The 17,530-nt window shown below is 42.9% G+C and overlaps 1 protein-coding gene across 1 annotated transcript in view; it reads right to left on the bottom strand.

Annotated features, from left to right (window-relative positions):
- Positions 1-17,530, bottom strand: part of Hipk1 (homeodomain interacting protein kinase 1) — a 51,345-nt gene that overhangs the window by 4,905 nt on the left and 28,910 nt on the right. Inside the window, exons 5-12 of the mRNA XM_013024626.1 lie at positions 16,889-17,114; positions 11,052-11,173; positions 10,096-10,230; positions 6,631-6,770; positions 5,057-5,236; positions 4,256-4,459; positions 2,177-2,418; positions 707-837 (exon numbers count right to left, since the gene is read on the bottom strand). Coding sequence (XP_012880080.1) covers positions 707-837; positions 2,177-2,418; positions 4,256-4,459; positions 5,057-5,236; positions 6,631-6,770; positions 10,096-10,230; positions 11,052-11,173; positions 16,889-17,114 — 1,380 coding nt within the window. The remainder of the gene's footprint in view (positions 1-706; positions 838-2,176; positions 2,419-4,255; positions 4,460-5,056; positions 5,237-6,630; positions 6,771-10,095; positions 10,231-11,051; positions 11,174-16,888; positions 17,115-17,530) is intronic.

Below are 17,530 nucleotides of genomic sequence, written 5' to 3'. Positions count from 1 at the left end.
GAGTTCATACCTGGACAGGGTTCATGCGTGAACAGCGTTGCCTGCTCCTGCAACTCACCCTATCCTGGAGCCAGTGCGTTTTGCTTTTCCCTAACCGCTCTTTCTTGCCATTGCTTTCTTTTTGCTCTCCTCTAACTTCTGGAAATGCAGAGTTCAAAACACACGCACTGACGGGAGCTTTCACTTAGCTCATCTATGTCTCCCAGCTTCCCTCATACAGAGCAGAGTACACGCCATGGGATGCCGTGACCCTGCTCCATAGTAAAGCTACGCTGGCAGACACAGGGCAAGTCCCGGGCTCTGGCAACGGGCAGGATTAGGACCAGTTGAGTGGCCAAAATGCTTTTCCTGTCTCGAAATAATGTGTGAGGCTCATGTTATTTGCGGTCTGGAGATAAAGGAAGACTATCTGTTCTTGAAGTAAGTGATGTACAGAACCAGGTAGGGCTCAAGCATCCTAGTCCCTAAATAATAAACATTTTTATCTGGGCTGCCCAAGGGAGGTCTAGTGGAAAAACTGGAATGTACCACACACACACACACGCACACGCACACACGCAGATAAGATGCGGGCCATGAAATACCACACGGCTGGACACAGAGAGCATCATTTGGCTTTATTCAGCAGCGTGGCCAGGAGCTGGGTCCTCCAGAGAGTGTTAACAGGGGAGAATGCAAACAGAAGGCAGCGGCCCCTGGCGCTTACCTGGCTAAGGTTGAGTGGCTGTGCTGCGCCAGTCCCCCCACGCTGCGCTCGGTGGCCTGTGGGGGTGACACAGCATCCAGACGACTGCCCGCTCACGGAGGCCACCGGCTTGGTCTTACCACTCAGGAGACCTGTAAAGGGTCAGGGCTTCGTATTACCCATCTAACCTCAGATGGCATCAAATTACCCAACATCTGCAGACAGCCTGGAAGTTACAAGCTTGAATATGTCTTACTTCTTCCAACACATATCAGAAGAGGAGAGCTGTATCATCCACTGCTGTGCTATGACAGGCTCCTTACAAGCTACTTGGGTAAATATGATCTAATTTCCTGTGATATAAAAGGAACCACTGGAAATAAAACCTGAGCAAGATACAATCCTATTCCCAAGGTGCTCTAGTTTTATGTAGGATGGTATTAAACAAGTCAGAAATGACAATGTGGTGGGCTGGGAAGGTGGCTTAGTGGTAGAATGCTTGCCTTGCATAAGTGAGGCCCTGGGTTCAATTCCTCAGCACCACATAAGCAAAAAGAAAAAAAGCCGGAAGTGGCGCTGTGGCTCAATGGTAGAACGCTAGCCTTGAGCTGAAGAGCTGAGGGACAGCGCCCAGACTCAGAGTTCAGGCCCCATGATTGGACCAAAAAAAAAAAAAAAAAGAAATGATAATGTGGAGCTGAGAAAGCCATTGGTAATTCTTAGGATATTTAAATGTCACAAAGGGTTTAAAGGCAGGCAAGATTCTATTGGTACTTACCGCCTTCAAATTTAAGAAATTACAGGACAGTTGAACACAACATTTTGCTTCCATGTTCCCAGTAGAAAAATTAAAGCACATTTACACAGTGGCTTGTGAGCTAGCCTATAATTCTTTATGCCCAAGAATGGACAGAAGACCTAATAATTATATTCACAAGCCTGGCATCAAGATGTTCTACCTTGCCTTCAATGGGATTGTCAACTATTTCTGAGGTGAACCACACTGAGCCTTCACATAATACCCCTATAATTTAGAGCTCCATTTTCCCCATGGCAGTGACATCATGACTAGAACATGAGAGCTCTACTGCTACCAAAACCACCCCTCCCTCCTGGGAGTAAAGCTGCCACTTGGAAAAAAGGATGCATTTCCCAAGCACTTTTGTAGCTTTTAAGTTCTATCTTCTTCTTGATTGCCAACTTCAAGTCACCTGTGTAAGTCTAATTGCCTGCTAACTCTTGATCCCATATAACAAAGCACTGAATGTGTTTCAGACATTATGCTGACATCAAACACAGTCTCACTTTTATGTCTAAGCAAAATAAATGTAGGAAGAAAAACTGATGCCTGTTCCTCAGGGAACAGGATTCTGGATGTATTCCTGAGGGACGTTTATGTTTCCGGTCCCAATCCCTGCCTAAGTACAATGAAAATATGAAGCAGGCATGCAGCAAAGGGATTTTCCCTCTAGCTGTGTGGACAGCACTTACCTGAGGCCTGGGTTGCTACAGTGCAGTCACCAGGCTGAGTTTTCAGTGGAGGCACAATAATGGTACGGGCGCCAGTGCCATCTGCCACAACTCTGCCGGGCCCTTCCAGAAGTGGTCCACTATTGCCCTGGAGAGTGCTCAGGGGGTCAGTGGAGTACGGGCTGCTCAAAGATGAGTCAGAGTCTGGAGAGTCATTGACAGTAACATAACTGATGACATTAGACCTCGGCTTCAGGCCAGAGCTGAGGAGAGGAAAATGCATGAGAATTGAACTGCCCCATTTAGGTTTTGCAGAGACCTTCCCATGATCTCTGCCAGGGATGATGATAATACAAGCAGGGGTAAATTAGGTATCTATCAAGTATACAGGTGCTATTCTTACACGTCTATACATCTTGCCACCGTCCTGTGATGCAGGACTGAAGGCCCCAGTGCAGATGAGCACACTGAGGCAGGGGGATGTGTGCTGCCACACCTGGCCTTACCACTCATTTGTTGATAAAAGGCTCCTTCACTGCCTCTCACCTTATTCCTTTTAGCTCCTTACTTTTTAATAGGGCTGGCTTCTGTGAAAGTAACAAGGCCCAGTGTGTGCTTCTACTGAGCCATATTCCTGTAGTGAAGAACTGATTTTTCTTTCTCCCAAATCAGTTTAACTCAATGACCACTTTTTCCAAAACTTAGTTTCAAGTTCACCATGCTACACATCACCCTTTTGAACTAAAAGACTCTAATCTAAATGTACTCTAAATGTACATCTGACTTTAGTCATATGTAAGGTTTATTTTGCCATTTCCTAAGTTTATTTACTTTATTTTTTAATGGGGCCTGAATGCAGGTATACCATCCTTGAGCTTATTTGCTCAAGGCTGTTACTCTACCACTTGAACCACAAGTCTACTTCTAGCTTTATGGTAGTTAAGTCTCAGGGACTTGTCTGCTCAGGTTGGCTTTGACTGCAATCCTTAGATCTCATCCTCCTGAGTAGCTAGGACTACAGGCATGAGCCACTGGTGCCTGGCTCCAAGTTTACTTTCATGTGTGAATCCTATCTTCTCAGGTAAAAGGTTAAGTTAGGCTATGGCTAAACTTCAAAAGCCTCATGGAAAATATATTCAGTCAAGGAAACTGACTGGGCTCATACTGAGAGAGAAGTGAGGATCCCAGTCCTTATGTTTTCCCGTACCCTCTTGTAAACTGCCTAGCTGTGAACCTGCATTAAAGAGCAAGAAGCAAGATGAAATGACATGGTGCTCAAAGTCTTCTACTTTCAGGGCTGGGAAAGTGGCTTAGTGGTAGAGTGCTTGCCTAGCATGTGTGAAGCCCTGGGGTTCTATTCCTCAGTACCACATAAACAGGAAAAGCCAAAGTGGCGCTGTGACTCAAGCAGTAGAGTGCTAGCCTTGAGCAAATGAAGCTCACAAAAGAAGGCCATTGTACTTAGTTCCACTTCTACCACAGAGGCCTTTTCAGATTAAGGAAAGTCTCAAATAATCCCTTACCCACCTACTCAATCCAATTAACTGTTGTTCCAATGCTTCTGTTATGGTATCTATTTTTGGACTATAAAGCTCCTTAAAAGCAAGGACCATGGCTGCAGCACAATGTGAATTTCAAGGCAGAGTAATCCATCAACTTCATATAACTCCTCTCTCTAAGGTAATGATGAGTGTAAAACACTATAGAACACGTGACAAGTCTCAGCTACAGGAACTTAAGTATTTTGGACTGACTTATTCAAGATCATGCTTCCAAAATATGTGTGTGTGTGTGTGTGTGTGTGTGTGTCTAAAATGGGGCTTGAATTTAGGGCCTGTGCTCTTGCTGGGCTTCTTTTGCTCAAGACTGGCACTCTACCACTTGAATCAAACCTCCACTTCGAGTGTTTTGCTGGTTAATTGGACATATGAATCTCACAGATTTTATCTGCCCAATCCGGCTTCAAATCTTGATCCTCACATCTTAGCTTCCTGAGGAGCTAGCAGATATGATTCATCAACACCTGGCCAAAATACCTCTTTTTGTCCTTGTAAAAAGAGACACAGACAACAGACAGAGATGCTTGTTCACCTGCCTTACCTGCTGGGCTTATACTTGCCGTCCTCTTCTTCGTCAGTGTCACTGCGTATAGTGATAACACTCACAGGGGGGCTGGGAGTGTCTGGAATGACGATTGGCTGATGCTGATCTTGGACGGGGATGAGGGAATGGTAAGATGCAGTGCGAAGAGGACTGCCCCCAACCAAGGAACAGACTTGGGAAGGCAGAACATCCACAGCAGGTCTGTGGAAAAGTTTACAAGTCAACACCATTCAATCTTAGGCCCTCAAATTGCACATCTTTTCCCTAGATTGTCCCCTAATTTGCTGATTCTTTTCTACATAATCATTAAGCTAACACACAACTGTAAAGGTTCTGATAATAAATAAACTACTCACATGATAGTTTCCAGGGATAAAAAGAAAAAAGGAAATTTTATTTTTGTGGACATTTTACCCAAGGTTTGAAATTCACTCTATTAGGTAGGCAGGGAAAAAAAAATCATAAAGGTGGCCTGGATTCAAAATGGCACCAAGAGAAAGGCTACATCCAGTGTGCATGAGAGAGGGGTTATAACCAGTACACATTTGGGATGGACATTCACGAGCTGTTGCTCAACTCAGCAGGTGCTTTGCAGATTCAGCCCAAAAGTATCTACATCACAACAGTCCAAATGCTGGACAGCAGATCTCTGCAACTGGCACAGTTTTTGTTTTCTTAGAGTGCTGGGGATTGAACCCAGGGCTTTTGTATATGCTAGGTGAGCCCTCTACTGCTGAGCTATGCATCCCGTCTTGGAATCTGGCATAGTTTTAACCATCTGCTCTACCACAGACTTACTTGGAGGAGATTGGAGCAGATGGTTTATTTTTCTTGGAAGGGAGGGAACTGGACTGTTGCCTGACAACATGGGCAACCCCGACATTCAGAGGCTGGGCCGTCGCCAGGGCCACATGGTTAGTAAGCAAGGATGGCTGCTGCATGATGGTGCTGTACTGGTTACCATGAGAGTGGGCATTCCTATACCAAGGGAGAGAAACAGACAAGCATGAGTCCCAGAGCCATTGAGAAGCAGACTGCAACAGGAGTTTAAGAAATACTAGGACAACCAAATGTTCTAGTCAGGTGTTAAAAGTGATTAGGAAAACTGAATACAAGCCAGGTACCGGTGGCTCATGCCTATAATCCTAGCTACTCAGGAGGCTGAGATCTGAGGATCATGGTTCAAAGCCAGCCCAGGCAGGAAAGTCTGTGAATCTCTTTTTTTGGGGGGGGTCCGGTCCTGGGTCTGAACTCTGGGCCTGGGCGCTGCCCCTCGGCTCTTCAGCTCAAGGCTAGCGCTCTACCACTTGAGCCACAGCGCCACTTCCCAGGGCCTCATGCATGCAAGGCAAGCACTCTACCACTGAGCCACCGTCCCAGCCCCTCCGTGAAACTCTTATCTCCAATAAACCACCCGAAAACCAGAAGCGGCGTTGTGGCTCAAGTGGTAGAGTGCTAGCATTGAGTTGAAGAAGAGCTGAGGGACAGCGCTCAGGCCCAAAGTTCAAGCCCCACCACCACCAAAAAAAAAAAAAACAGCTGAATACAGCAGCAGCATGGATTTTGTAAGGCTTCAGGATTTTACTCTGTCCTCTCTAATCACTTAAGGCTTTCTTTAAACACAGAGTAAATGATTCCTGACATCTATAACCTATTTTCCTACACTTAAAAGTTTCATTTCTTTTTCCTTTGATGTTGATATGGATGCTTGAACTCAGGCCCTCCTGCTCTTGCTTGGTTTTTCTGCTTAAGGCTGATGCTCTACTACTAGAGTCACACCCCTACTTCTGGTATTCTGCTGGCTAGTTGGAGCTAAGAGTCTCATGAACTTGTCTGCCTGGCTGGCTTTGAACCTAAATCCTCTGATCTTAGCCTCTTGTGTAGCTGACACTATAGGCATGAGCTACCAGCCCCTGGCTTAAAGTTTCTTATGATTCCATCTCCTAGCCAGATACAAGTTCATTGTTTTTTTTATTTTTATTTATTTATTTATTTTAAGAATTTCAAATAGCCAGGCACCGATGGCTCACGCTTGTAATCCTAGCTACTCAGGGGGCTGAAATGTGAGGATCATGGTTCAAAGCCAGCCTAGGCAGGATCATCCATGAAACTCTGATCTCCAATAAATCACCAGAAAACCGGAAGTGGCGCTGTGGCTCAAGTGGTAGAGTGCTCGCCTAGAGCTGAAGAGCTCCCAGGCCCAGAGTTCAAGCCCTACAACCAACCAACCCCCTCTCCCCCCCCCCGCCAAAAAAATAATTTTAAATAAAGACAAATTTCTTATTTATTTTCTTCTTAGTCTCTCCACACCAAATCCTCCCCCCCCCCCCAATAGCACTTGCAGGTTTCAGAGAGAGACACAGGGCACTTGCCTCCAGTCTGCTAGCTGCTGGCTGCTACCCATGGCTTCTGGAATCACTGTGGGCTGGACAGAATTGTGCAGTGCCACCCCAGGCAACTGTTGCCACGTTGAAGGCAGGAGGATTTGCTGTGTTCCTCCAGGCCAAGCTTGCTGCAACAAAACACACACACACAAACCCAGACTTGATTCACAGTTGACGTTTTCTTCTGCTTTTAAGATGAAAGAAAATATCTTTTATAAAAAAGTTGCTTGTAGATTGTTAACTTGCAGAGACAAAGAAAGGTCAGAGGAGCGCATGGCTGTAAGTGTTACAAGAAGGTAGAGCATACTACTTGCTCTTAGCTATTTCCATAACCTGAGCATCAGCACACTACAAGAAACAAAGGTCCTTAACAGGTAAGAGTTTCTATTAAACTGTAAAGAGAAAATTCAGAGGCAAACTCTAGTTAAACACTGGAGTTTATCTTTGTAAAACTGTAAAATACAGCCCTAGAAATTTAAGAAAACATACCTGCTATTAAAAAAGAAAAATGCTAATATTTGAGCGCCAATCATATAAGACAGCAGGTCAATCACACCCATAAAACATAAGGTGCAACTCTTCCCTTGTTTAAAAGGGTAGAAAACGGAGCCAAGATGACCAAAAGCAAAGCCCTTTGGCAAACAGTTTTGTGCCAGCTAAAGAAAGCTAACACAGGGGCTGGGAAGGTGGCTCAGTGGTAGAGCGCTTGCCTTGCATGCATGAGGCCCTGAGTTCGATTCCTCAGCACCACATAAGCAGAAAAAAAAAAGCCGGAAGTGGCGCTGTTGGCTCAAGTGGTAGAGCGTTAGCCTTGAGCTGAAGAGCTGAGGGACAGCGCCCCAGACCAGAATTCAGGCCCACGACCGGACCCCCTCCCCCCCAAAAAAAAAGAAAAAAGAAAAAGAAAGCTAACACCAACATTTACAGACCTATGACAGAATGAAAAATTGAGGCAACCAGCTAAGTATTTAAAAAATAGAGGCAGAAAGCATATTATTTTTAACAGTTATGTAAAACTGTTTTATGTATCCTTTCTGGAAACATACTTTCATATAAAAACTAATCACTATAAGAAAATACATCACGGGGTTGGGAAGATGGCTCAGTGGTAGAGCGCTTGCCTTGCATGCCTCTGAGGCCCTGGGTTCGATTCTTCAGCACCACATAAGCAAAAAGAAAAAAGACGGAAATGGCGCTGTGGCTCAAGTGGTAGAGCATTAGCCTTGAGCTGAAGAGCTAAGGGACAGTGCCCAAGCCCAGAGTTCAGGCCCCACGACTGGACCCCCCCGCCCCCAAGCAATGCCACTTCTAAAGACAGAGCAACAGCCAGGTACTGGTGGCTTAGGCCAGTAATCCTAACTACTCAGGAGGGCTGAGATCTAAAGATTGTGGTTTGAAGCCAGCCTATGCAGGAAAGTCCATGAGACTCTTATCTCCAATTAACCAACAAAAAGCTGGAAGTAGAGCTGTGGCTCAAGTGGTAGAGCATGCTAGCCTTGAGCGAAAAACCCTGCACCAAAAAAAACAAAGAAACAAACAAAAAAAAAACTGGGCTGGGAATGTGGCTTAGTGGTAGAGTGTTTGCCTAGCATGCATGAAGCCCTGGGTTTGATTCCTTAGTACCACATAAACAGAAAACGCTGGAGATGGCGCTATGGCTCATGTGGTAGAGTGCTATCCTTGAGCAAAAAAAGCTTTAGGACAGTGCCCAGGACTCGAGTTCAAGCCCCAGGATTGGCCAAAAAAAAAAAAGACAAAGCAATAAATACTTTTTTTAATACTTCTTACAGAAATTGTGGTGTTTTCTGGGAAAAAAAAAAGAAGGCACATTTTCTTTTTAAACTTGAATCCGGCAGTGTAACTGCCCACAATACTTGAGCACATATGGTTGTTTCATAGATTTCAAACAGCAAGGCCATCAACACACTCTTAAAAATATTTCTGCAAGTAACAGATCCACTTGTAACAAGTACTGGTTCCAAACAAGAAGCCTTCCAAGCAGAGAAACTGCAAACAGGTCTGTTACCATATGCAGAATTTAAAACAAAACAAAACAAAACAGAAAATAAGAGAGGTATGTTAAGTCACACCATGCGTCTTTCCATAAGCCAACACCTGCACAAGACAAAGCATGTAGTTTAATACAAAGCAAGAAATAACATTCCCACGTGAGGCAGAAATCTGGCGTTCCAAGCGACGAACTGCTTTGACAGAGGAAGAACAAAAATATGCAAAGCTCAGCAAATGGCTAGTGCAAACTTAAGAAAAACAGCAAAGGAAAGGTGTCAACTAACATCTCAAACCTCAAAATTATAGATAAGCAAGGAGAAACCAGTGGCTTGGATAAAACAAGATGGATTCTCTCTGACTCCCAGCCCTCAAAATTAATGCTCATGAGGAAATTCACGTGGAGGTGGCGTAGACTTTCAAACTAAATACTAAGCAAGTGTTTTCCACTCACAAGTATTTCAGACATAACTAAAGTCCAAAACTATTTTCTGAAGGATTCAATAATATTCATCAGGTTTTCAAATGTTTATTTAATTTTAAATCTCAAATAATGAAATGTTAAAATATGCAATAAACAATTCTAAGTCCCCTAAATAAAACACATCCAAAACTCACTCTGAAGCTTACAACTGCTGAGATATACCTCAAAGTCCTGTTCATTTGTTTTTTCTTTCTCCAAGTCTGATGCTACTACAACTGTAGTGCTACTCAACGACTTCTCCCAGAAAATTTCAGTAGAAGAGACTGCATTGGCTCTTCATATTAGTTCTATAAATCCAAAGAATTGAGTTCTCCTTTAATGTTCATTAGCAACTTGAACTATATCCTAAAGGGAACAACTTTTCATGGGAGACAGAAGTTGCCACTGATTATGAGTGCCAAAAAGACCTATCTTCATGTGTTTACAGAAGGAAGATAGATGTTAACCAATAAAGAATTAAGAACATCTTAAAATTTCCACATGCACAGCGTTTTAGAAGCTTAAAACAATGGGAAAATTAAAAAGCTAACTTGACAAGGAGTTCAGTTTTTGGACATCTGGGCTGTTTGCCAGTCAAACTAAGGCCATTTCCTTCCTTCTGAAGGACCATAGAGGGTATAAGAGGGCAGAAAATGGGGAACAGTGTTGAGGCTCTTCTGAGGCTAAATCAAGAGCTTCACCACTCTGGCTGGCAAAGAAGAATCAAGGGGTCTGGCTCCTGACAGAGCCAAACTGAACACCAACCGGTGCTTCAGCCAACGTTGGGGAGGAGCAGTGTGACACTGAAGATGCAGCAAGAACACAGCCACAAGATGGCTCATGCTTCCATGCCCTCTGCAAGACTAAGCTACTTTTTTTAAAATGAGAAAACCAGAAGAACAGAACAATAACGAACAGGAAAAATTTAAAAAGAAAGAAAACAAAGAAACCCCGTTAGTAACACAGTCAAGTGAGGGAATTACCAGTACAGCAGTGGTCTGTTCAACCAGCGCCGGCCGGCCGGCTGTGCAGCTCAGGGTAAAGGGCACCGCATACTGCGGTGCGATGGTGGCTACTTGAGGGTGGAGAGTTGCTACCATTAGTGGTGTACAGCTTCCCTGAAATGTAGATTAGGCAGGTGAGTGAGACAAACACTGAGGCAGGTCATGTGGATTCAGAAGGGTCCTCAGACCCCATGTTATTACCATCAAAGTTAATTCAAATCACCTAAGATGTACAAACCTCTTCCCCCTCACTCTGCACAGCTTGAGTTCACTAGGTCAAACATCCATGGCCTAAAGCAAAGAGTACAGAATCTTTCTTGGGCCAGACCCAGAGAATCTGTTCTGGGACAGAACTCATAAAATAAGATTTTTGTATTTCTTGTATGTTTCTGGGCCACAAACATTTACATATAGAATTTATAATGTATACTTGCTATTATAAATCTTGCATGGTTTTTCTCTATTGTCTTAGTTTCTCAATCATCTGGCAAGTGTGACAGCGTAAAGCTTATTACAGCCTAGTTCAACGTAAGGAATGAAGAAATGGTGACTTCCTGATGTGACTTAGCCTCTCCACTGAAAGCAAAACAGACAATGAGGGGCAGTAGTGGAGCCTTGCTTTTAGAACAAAAAGTGCTGCATGTATACTGTATCTTTAAGATATCTAGAGGTAGAGGACCTGATCCCATAAAGTTAAGAGTAAACTTAGTCAGATGACCCTTTCTCAGCATCTGGATATTATGTATCCTTGTCAATCTGAGGGAGACACAGGGAGTTGTAGTAATGAAGCAATGAGTATATTGTTACATTGTAATGTTGCATTTTAAGACCACTGAGTCAGAACCAAGAAAGATTTTATAGTCAAAGCAAATACCATATTCTAAAACAAAGTGTCTGTTTTCCAAGTGCTTCAGCAATACCATTCTGGCTTTTACCTGGGTGAGCACTCCTGACTGGATCTGCAGTGGCTGAGCAGCTGGCGCCTGGGGTACAATTGGCACAGCATTATCCATCCTCACAGGGAATCCAGAATGTTTTGTTGTTGCTTGTAGCCCAGCTGGCGGGGAAAAAAAAACATCATTGGTAAACTGCTTTGCTGGGTTTGAGGATCATTTTGTTTTTTGTTTTCAGCCTTTTTTACTGCTCAGGTTTTAGTTTCAGACACTCCAGACAAAGGAGCTTCAGTCAGAAGTCTTAAAAGTTAAGAAAAGGTAACTTGGTTCCCATCAGTTAGCCAAATGCAAAGACATCTGACACAGGGAGGGCTGACTGAAGGGAATTCTCAGTTTTGTGTGTGTCTGTGAGTATGGGTGTGCACACTCGTGCGTACACCAGTCTTGGGGCTTAAACCCAGGGCATGGGCGCTGAGCCTGTGCTTCTTTTGCTCCAGGCTAGTACTCAACCACTTGAGACACAGCTCCACTGGCTTTCATCTTGGTAGCTGAGTGGTGATAAGTACCTCACAGACTTTCCTGCCTGGACTGGCTTTGAACCATGATCCTCAGAGCTCAGCTTCCTAAGTAGCTAGGATTAGAAGGCGTGAACCACCAGTGCCCAGAAGGAATTTTCATTTTAATGTTACACAATTTAAAACACAATAACCATCCCATCTATCAGATCTAATGATCTATCTACCTATCTATCTATCTATCTATCTATCTATCTATCTATCTATCTATCTATCTATCTATCTATCTATCTATCTATCCCTTCAAGTAGTATGATATTTACCTTTTAGTTCATTGGGGAGTAGTGCCTAAGTGCTTTTTCAAACTGTCATCTACTAAAAATAGACTTGAACATAATTATAACTTTATTTATTTGCTTGTTTATTTTGTCAGTCGTGGGGCCTTAACTCTGGGCCTGGGCACTGTCCTCAGTTCTTCAGCTCAAGGCTAGCACTCTACCACTTGAGCCACAGTGCTACCTCCAGCTGAGGAATCAAACCCAGGGCCTCATGCATGCAAAGCAAGCACTCTACCACTGAGCCACCTTCCCAGCCCCATAACTTTAAAATTAGACAGTTGAATTTGCAATCTAAATTACCTTTTTGTTCAGATTTGGGGGGGGGGGGTTGTGGGGTTTAAACTCAGGGGCTGGGCACTGTCCCTGAGCTTCTTTGTGTTCAAGGCTAGCATTCTATCACTTGAGCCACAGCATCACTTCTTGGTTTTGAGTAGTTTATTGGCAATAAGAGTTATCACAGGGACTTTTCTGCCCAGGCTGGCTTTAAACTTCTATCCTCAGATCTCAGCCTCCTCAGTAGCTAGGAATATAGGTGTGAGCCACCAGCACCCAGCTATTGAGAATATTTTAAAGGATATTTTGTCTCCTCAAAAAACTTCAACCAAGTTCAAATGTTAGTCATACTACCTTTAACCCGCAGAAAATGAAAGATAAATATACTTTTTGGGTCATGGAAATCTGCTTTTGTCAGTGGTGGCTTTCTGATATAGTTCTCTTATGGTTAAAGAGCAGCTAAGAACATGGAAAAAGTCTTCGCTGTCTTTGAAAACAGTGACCATATTTTATTTATATTTTTAATTTGCTGTGCTCCTGGGATAAATGCTGAATAAATTCCCATAAGATAGAGGTATCTATTATAAATTCTTACAAATAGGAACCTCAAACTAGGAAAAGGGGGTTCAGCATAGGTCTTGTATTTACTTATGTATTGTGCCAGTCCTGAGGCTTGAACTCAGGGCCTAGGTGCTATCCCTGAGCCCTTTAGCTCAAGGCTAGTACTCTACCACTTGAGCCATGGCTGTACTTCTGGCTTTTTGCTGGTTAATTGGAGTCTCGCACACTTTCCTGGCTGTGTTAGCTTTGAACCGTGATCCTCAGATCTCAGCCTCTTGAGTAGCTAGGAATATAGGCATGAGCCACCATGGCTCACTCAACCAGCTCTTTGTTTTTATCAAGACTTAAAAAAAAGAGGGTCTTTAAAAAAAAGGGGGGGCCTTTGAAGTTTTCTCCTATACCTACCCTTTCAAAACTTTCAATTTGGAGAATTTAAGTTTCTGTTTCTTCTAATCCTCTTTAATTTCGCTAACACATTTTATGTAGTGAAGAGGCAAACATTTTATTCAGAAGACTGCATCAGTGACATTTTCTAAGCTCTCATCAATTTCTTTTCTCTCTTTCTCTCTATCTGACAAGGTTCACTATGTACTCAGACTAGCTTCCCGAGTACCACAATTACAGGCAGGCACTATCACATCCAGCTTACTTTCTCTTACTATTACTATAGAGGTATCAAAGGAGTATAATGTATAAACCAAATGTGTAACGTATAAACTTGCTTTTTTCAGCAAGCTAGTTTCCCAATTTCGCACATCAGTATTTTGTGAGTAATTTAACAATAAATTGTAAAGTCTGGATAAGGGAGCTGGGAAGGTGGCTCAGTGGTAGAGTGCTTGCCTTGCATGCATGAGGCCCACCTGGGTTCAATTCCTCAGCACCACATAAACAGAAAAAGCCGGAAGTGGTGCTGTGGCTCAAGTGGTAAAGTGCTCACCTTGAGCGGAAGAGCTGAGGGACATCGCCCAGGCCCAGAGTTTAAGCCCGATGGCGGGGGTGGGGGTGGGGGGGGTGCGTGAATCTGGATAAGATGTAAAGGTTGCCAGCCATGCTGACCTAAGCAATGCAACCCAAAATCTTGTGTGCATTCCTAGGACACAGGGACAGTATCCTGACCTCAAGAGGTCATTGTACAAGCCTCCTACAAATGGAGAAGGTCAGGAGGCAATGTTGGCTAGAAAAGCAAATTTATGACTCCCAGAGTGACAAAAGTGAAAGGGGACAAATATACAAGAATAGCTGCCACTCTACAAAATGTATGTCTATTTTGGTCAACTGGAATTAGTATGACCTATAAAGGAGACTACAGTTATGTAGGCTAAGCCACAGGCACAGAGCTAGGTTAAACTAGGCCTTTTTCCACCATAGCTGGAAACAAAGAATAACAGTACTTTGGGAAGGCTCTCCCAGAAGGCTGAGCTGTTTTACTGATATCCTTTAAGCCACTTGGTGAGGCCTAAGGAGGATTGTGTCCTCCTGTGCCAGCATCTGTAGAGGAAGAGGAGGAAAGGAAAGTGGCAACTCAGAAGACATCAGCACTTGGTGGGGCTGGCAAGATACTGACAGCTCCTTACAGTATGGAATAACACTGCAAGTGACCCATGGTGAGCCCTAGTGCGGGGAGAGGTGCTAATCATTGTCTTGAGTAAATCGTCAAATTACTTTAAGCACAGGAGGATTTTGTCCTTTAGGAACTGGGGATAATAGTTGTTTGTAAGAATAAGTTAATACATATGAAAGTACTTAAAACACTATTTGGCAAATACCTGATATTATCAGGTATCATCACAACCACTGTCATGTCAAACCTCCCTTTTGTTTGAAAAAAATTATTTTTTTCCCTTTGATGCTAGGACTTAAACTCCACTTCCCACTTTTTGGTGGTTACCTGGAGATGAGTCTCAAGGACTTGTCCACCTGGGCTAGCTTCAAACTGAAATCCTCAGATCTCAGCCTACTGAGTTGCTAGTATTACAGGCAAGCCACCAGTGCTTAGAGGAGCTCTACTAGCTCCTCAGAGGTTATTTATACTTCTAGACGGGGAGGGGGGCGGTAGTAGGACCTTTCCAAAGTTTATACTTACCTAGTTCTTATCAAAAGGGACTATCCCATGCTCCCCCTACCTGTTTATTTTGGTTTACTAAGGGAAAATATCAGGGTCCCACATCTGAAAACTATTCCAATGTAATTCACTTTGGAAAAGGTAGGGAAGGCTAATTTTCTAAATTCAGTGGAAGAATCCTTCCATATCTGATGACCCAACGCATAGAGTTTTACTACTATAAAGCATACATTAAAGGTAATTTGGTAAGCGAAGCTAAGTTTGCATTTACGGATTTTGAATCTGCTCCTCCGCTCGCCCTGTGGTCTCTCCCTGGTTTACATGGCTACCGCTCTCCTGGCCTCCCGGTAATCTCTCAGTCTCCCCCAGACCCTCACTTCCTTCTGCTTGCTCCGACTCTGTCAGAAACCAAACAAACAAGAGAGTCACAATCAACAAGTAACTGAAGTAAAAAGATAAAAATGCTACCTACTTCGATGAAAGGTATATATAAAAAGCCTGAAATCCAATTTATTCCCATTGAGATTGACCTTTTATTCTTTTCCTTATTTATTTATATTTTTTAAAGGATCAGGGCCTTGCTGTATAGCTCAGACTGGCCTCCAGCCTGTCTCCCAAGGGCTGGGATAACAGGTTTGAGCACCAGGCCTTGTATTAACGTTCACAAAGTGTCATCAGAAAATATCTACAAAGTAATTTAACCTTCCTGTATTTCAGAAAAAAAAAAACTAAACAGACTGAATTACAGAACAATAATAATAAAATGAGAATGTAAAATTACTACCGAATGAAACACATTGGGTCATACCCTCTTTCTTCAGCTATTTTCTTCCTCTGTTGATAAGAGTTTATAGGAACAATATGATTTGTGAGCTGAAGCAGATATTCCTAAAGTCTATCCCACATAAGCACTCCAGCCTGTAGAACTTTCCAGATCACTATGTCATGATCTTTCTTATTGAAAGTAACTTAAAAGATTGCTACATTCTTCAGCGTGACTTTTACATTTTAGAATAAATTTTTAAATGGGGCATAATTTTATCTTAAAAGATAATGATAGGAAATTCGATTCAATATTTAACAATTCTACTTATAACCATTTTTTCCCCTATTACTAGGGACTGAATTCAGGTCCTTACACTTGCCAGACAAGTCCTCTTCTATGTGAGCCATGCCTCTATCCCCATTTGGCACTGGTTATTCTTGAGGTAGGGTCTTACTTTATGCCAGGGTAGGCCTGGATTGTGATCCTCCTTCTCGTACATCCCCATGTCACTGGGGATGGTAGGGCACAACAACGCACCCAGACATTTTTCTTCCTTTGTACCTGGAATCATTGGTATGCACCATCATGTCCAGATATTAGCTGAGTTGGAGTATCAATAATGTATATGAGCTGGGCACTGTGGTATACACCTGTAATCCTAGCTACCTGAGGAAAAGTCTGTGAGACGATCTCCAATTAGCCACCAGAAAACTGGAAGTAGCAATGTGGCTCAAAATGGTAAAATGCTACAGCCTTGAGCAAAAAAGCTCAGGGACAGTGCCTAGACCCTGAGGTCAAGCACCAGGACCAACAAACAAGCAAAGAACTTATAGGATACAGCTGGCCTTGAACTGTGATCTCCCAAGTAGCTAGGATTACAGGCTTTGAACCACAAGGCCTAGCATACAACCAATTTTTTAAGATGTATATATATTCTATATACTGAGATAGATATACATGTTTAATTCAAGGTTTGTATTAACAGAAGGCCTCAATGTATAGAAAGAAAGAAAAGGAAGGAAGGAAGGAAGGAAAGAAAAAAAAGAGAGACATAGAGAAAGAAAGAAAGAAAGAAAGAGAGAGAGAGAGAAAGAAAGAAAGAAAGGAAAGGAAAGAAAAAGAAAAACAAAAACCTGGTAACTGGTAATTCAGGTAAGGGAAGAGACACTGAGTTTCTATAGCAATCATAGAGAAATTACCAGTGTAAAAAGGAAAAATCTACTTTGTGATTATCACACAGTTCCAGTTACTATAAACATCAGAGGCAGAGTTTAACTGGTCAGAGACCAAAACTAAACCACTAGATCTGCCTAGAACAGTAGGCCCAATGTCATATTACATAATACAAGAGTCTCACTACTTACTTTGAAAAGCAGGTGGACATACTATAAAGGTTTGCTGGAATGGATCTGTCTGAGTGCAAATTTGGGTGGTTCCGGGCTGCAAGGACACACCCTGCTGGGCAACTCCAGGGACCGGAGCAGCAGAAGACGGATACAAAGCTGACTGGTAGTTTAGCAATGAGACATCTGAATTAGCCAGAGAAAGAGTAGCAGCTGCTGCAGTAGAACTGGAAGCTAAAACAGTGGCCTAAAAACAAAAGGATGGTATTTTCACACAGCCAGAGATAAGACAATATCTTTACATATACAGAATCTACCCAGAAAAAATTAGGACAAGGTTTAAAAATGTAACAGTAACTATCTGAAATACCTCTCCACTTAGAACTTTTCCTAATCCATAAATGTAAGGCATACTATAAAGTCAAATAAGCAAAAAGTAACAAATGGCTATTCTTTTGTTACTGTACTAGTGGTAGTTATCTATGATTTCTGCACAATAAACTGCTGGATAGAACAATATGATTTTTTTGGGGGGGGGATTCGGTAGTAGGGCCTGAACTCTGGGCCTCAGCTCTTCAGCTCAAGGCTAGCGCTCTACCACTTGAGCCACAGCACCACTTCCGGCTTTTTTCTTTTTGCTTATGTGGTGCTGAGGAATCGAAC

Source organism: Dipodomys ordii, unplaced genomic scaffold (genome assembly GCF_000151885.1).
Source record: "Dipodomys ordii isolate 6190 unplaced genomic scaffold, Dord_2.0 Scaffold78, whole genome shotgun sequence".
Classification (NCBI taxonomy): Eukaryota; Metazoa; Chordata; class Mammalia; order Rodentia; family Heteromyidae; genus Dipodomys; species Dipodomys ordii.
Note: the sequence above shows the minus strand (reverse complement) of the source record. Positions and strands in the feature narration are given on the sequence as shown.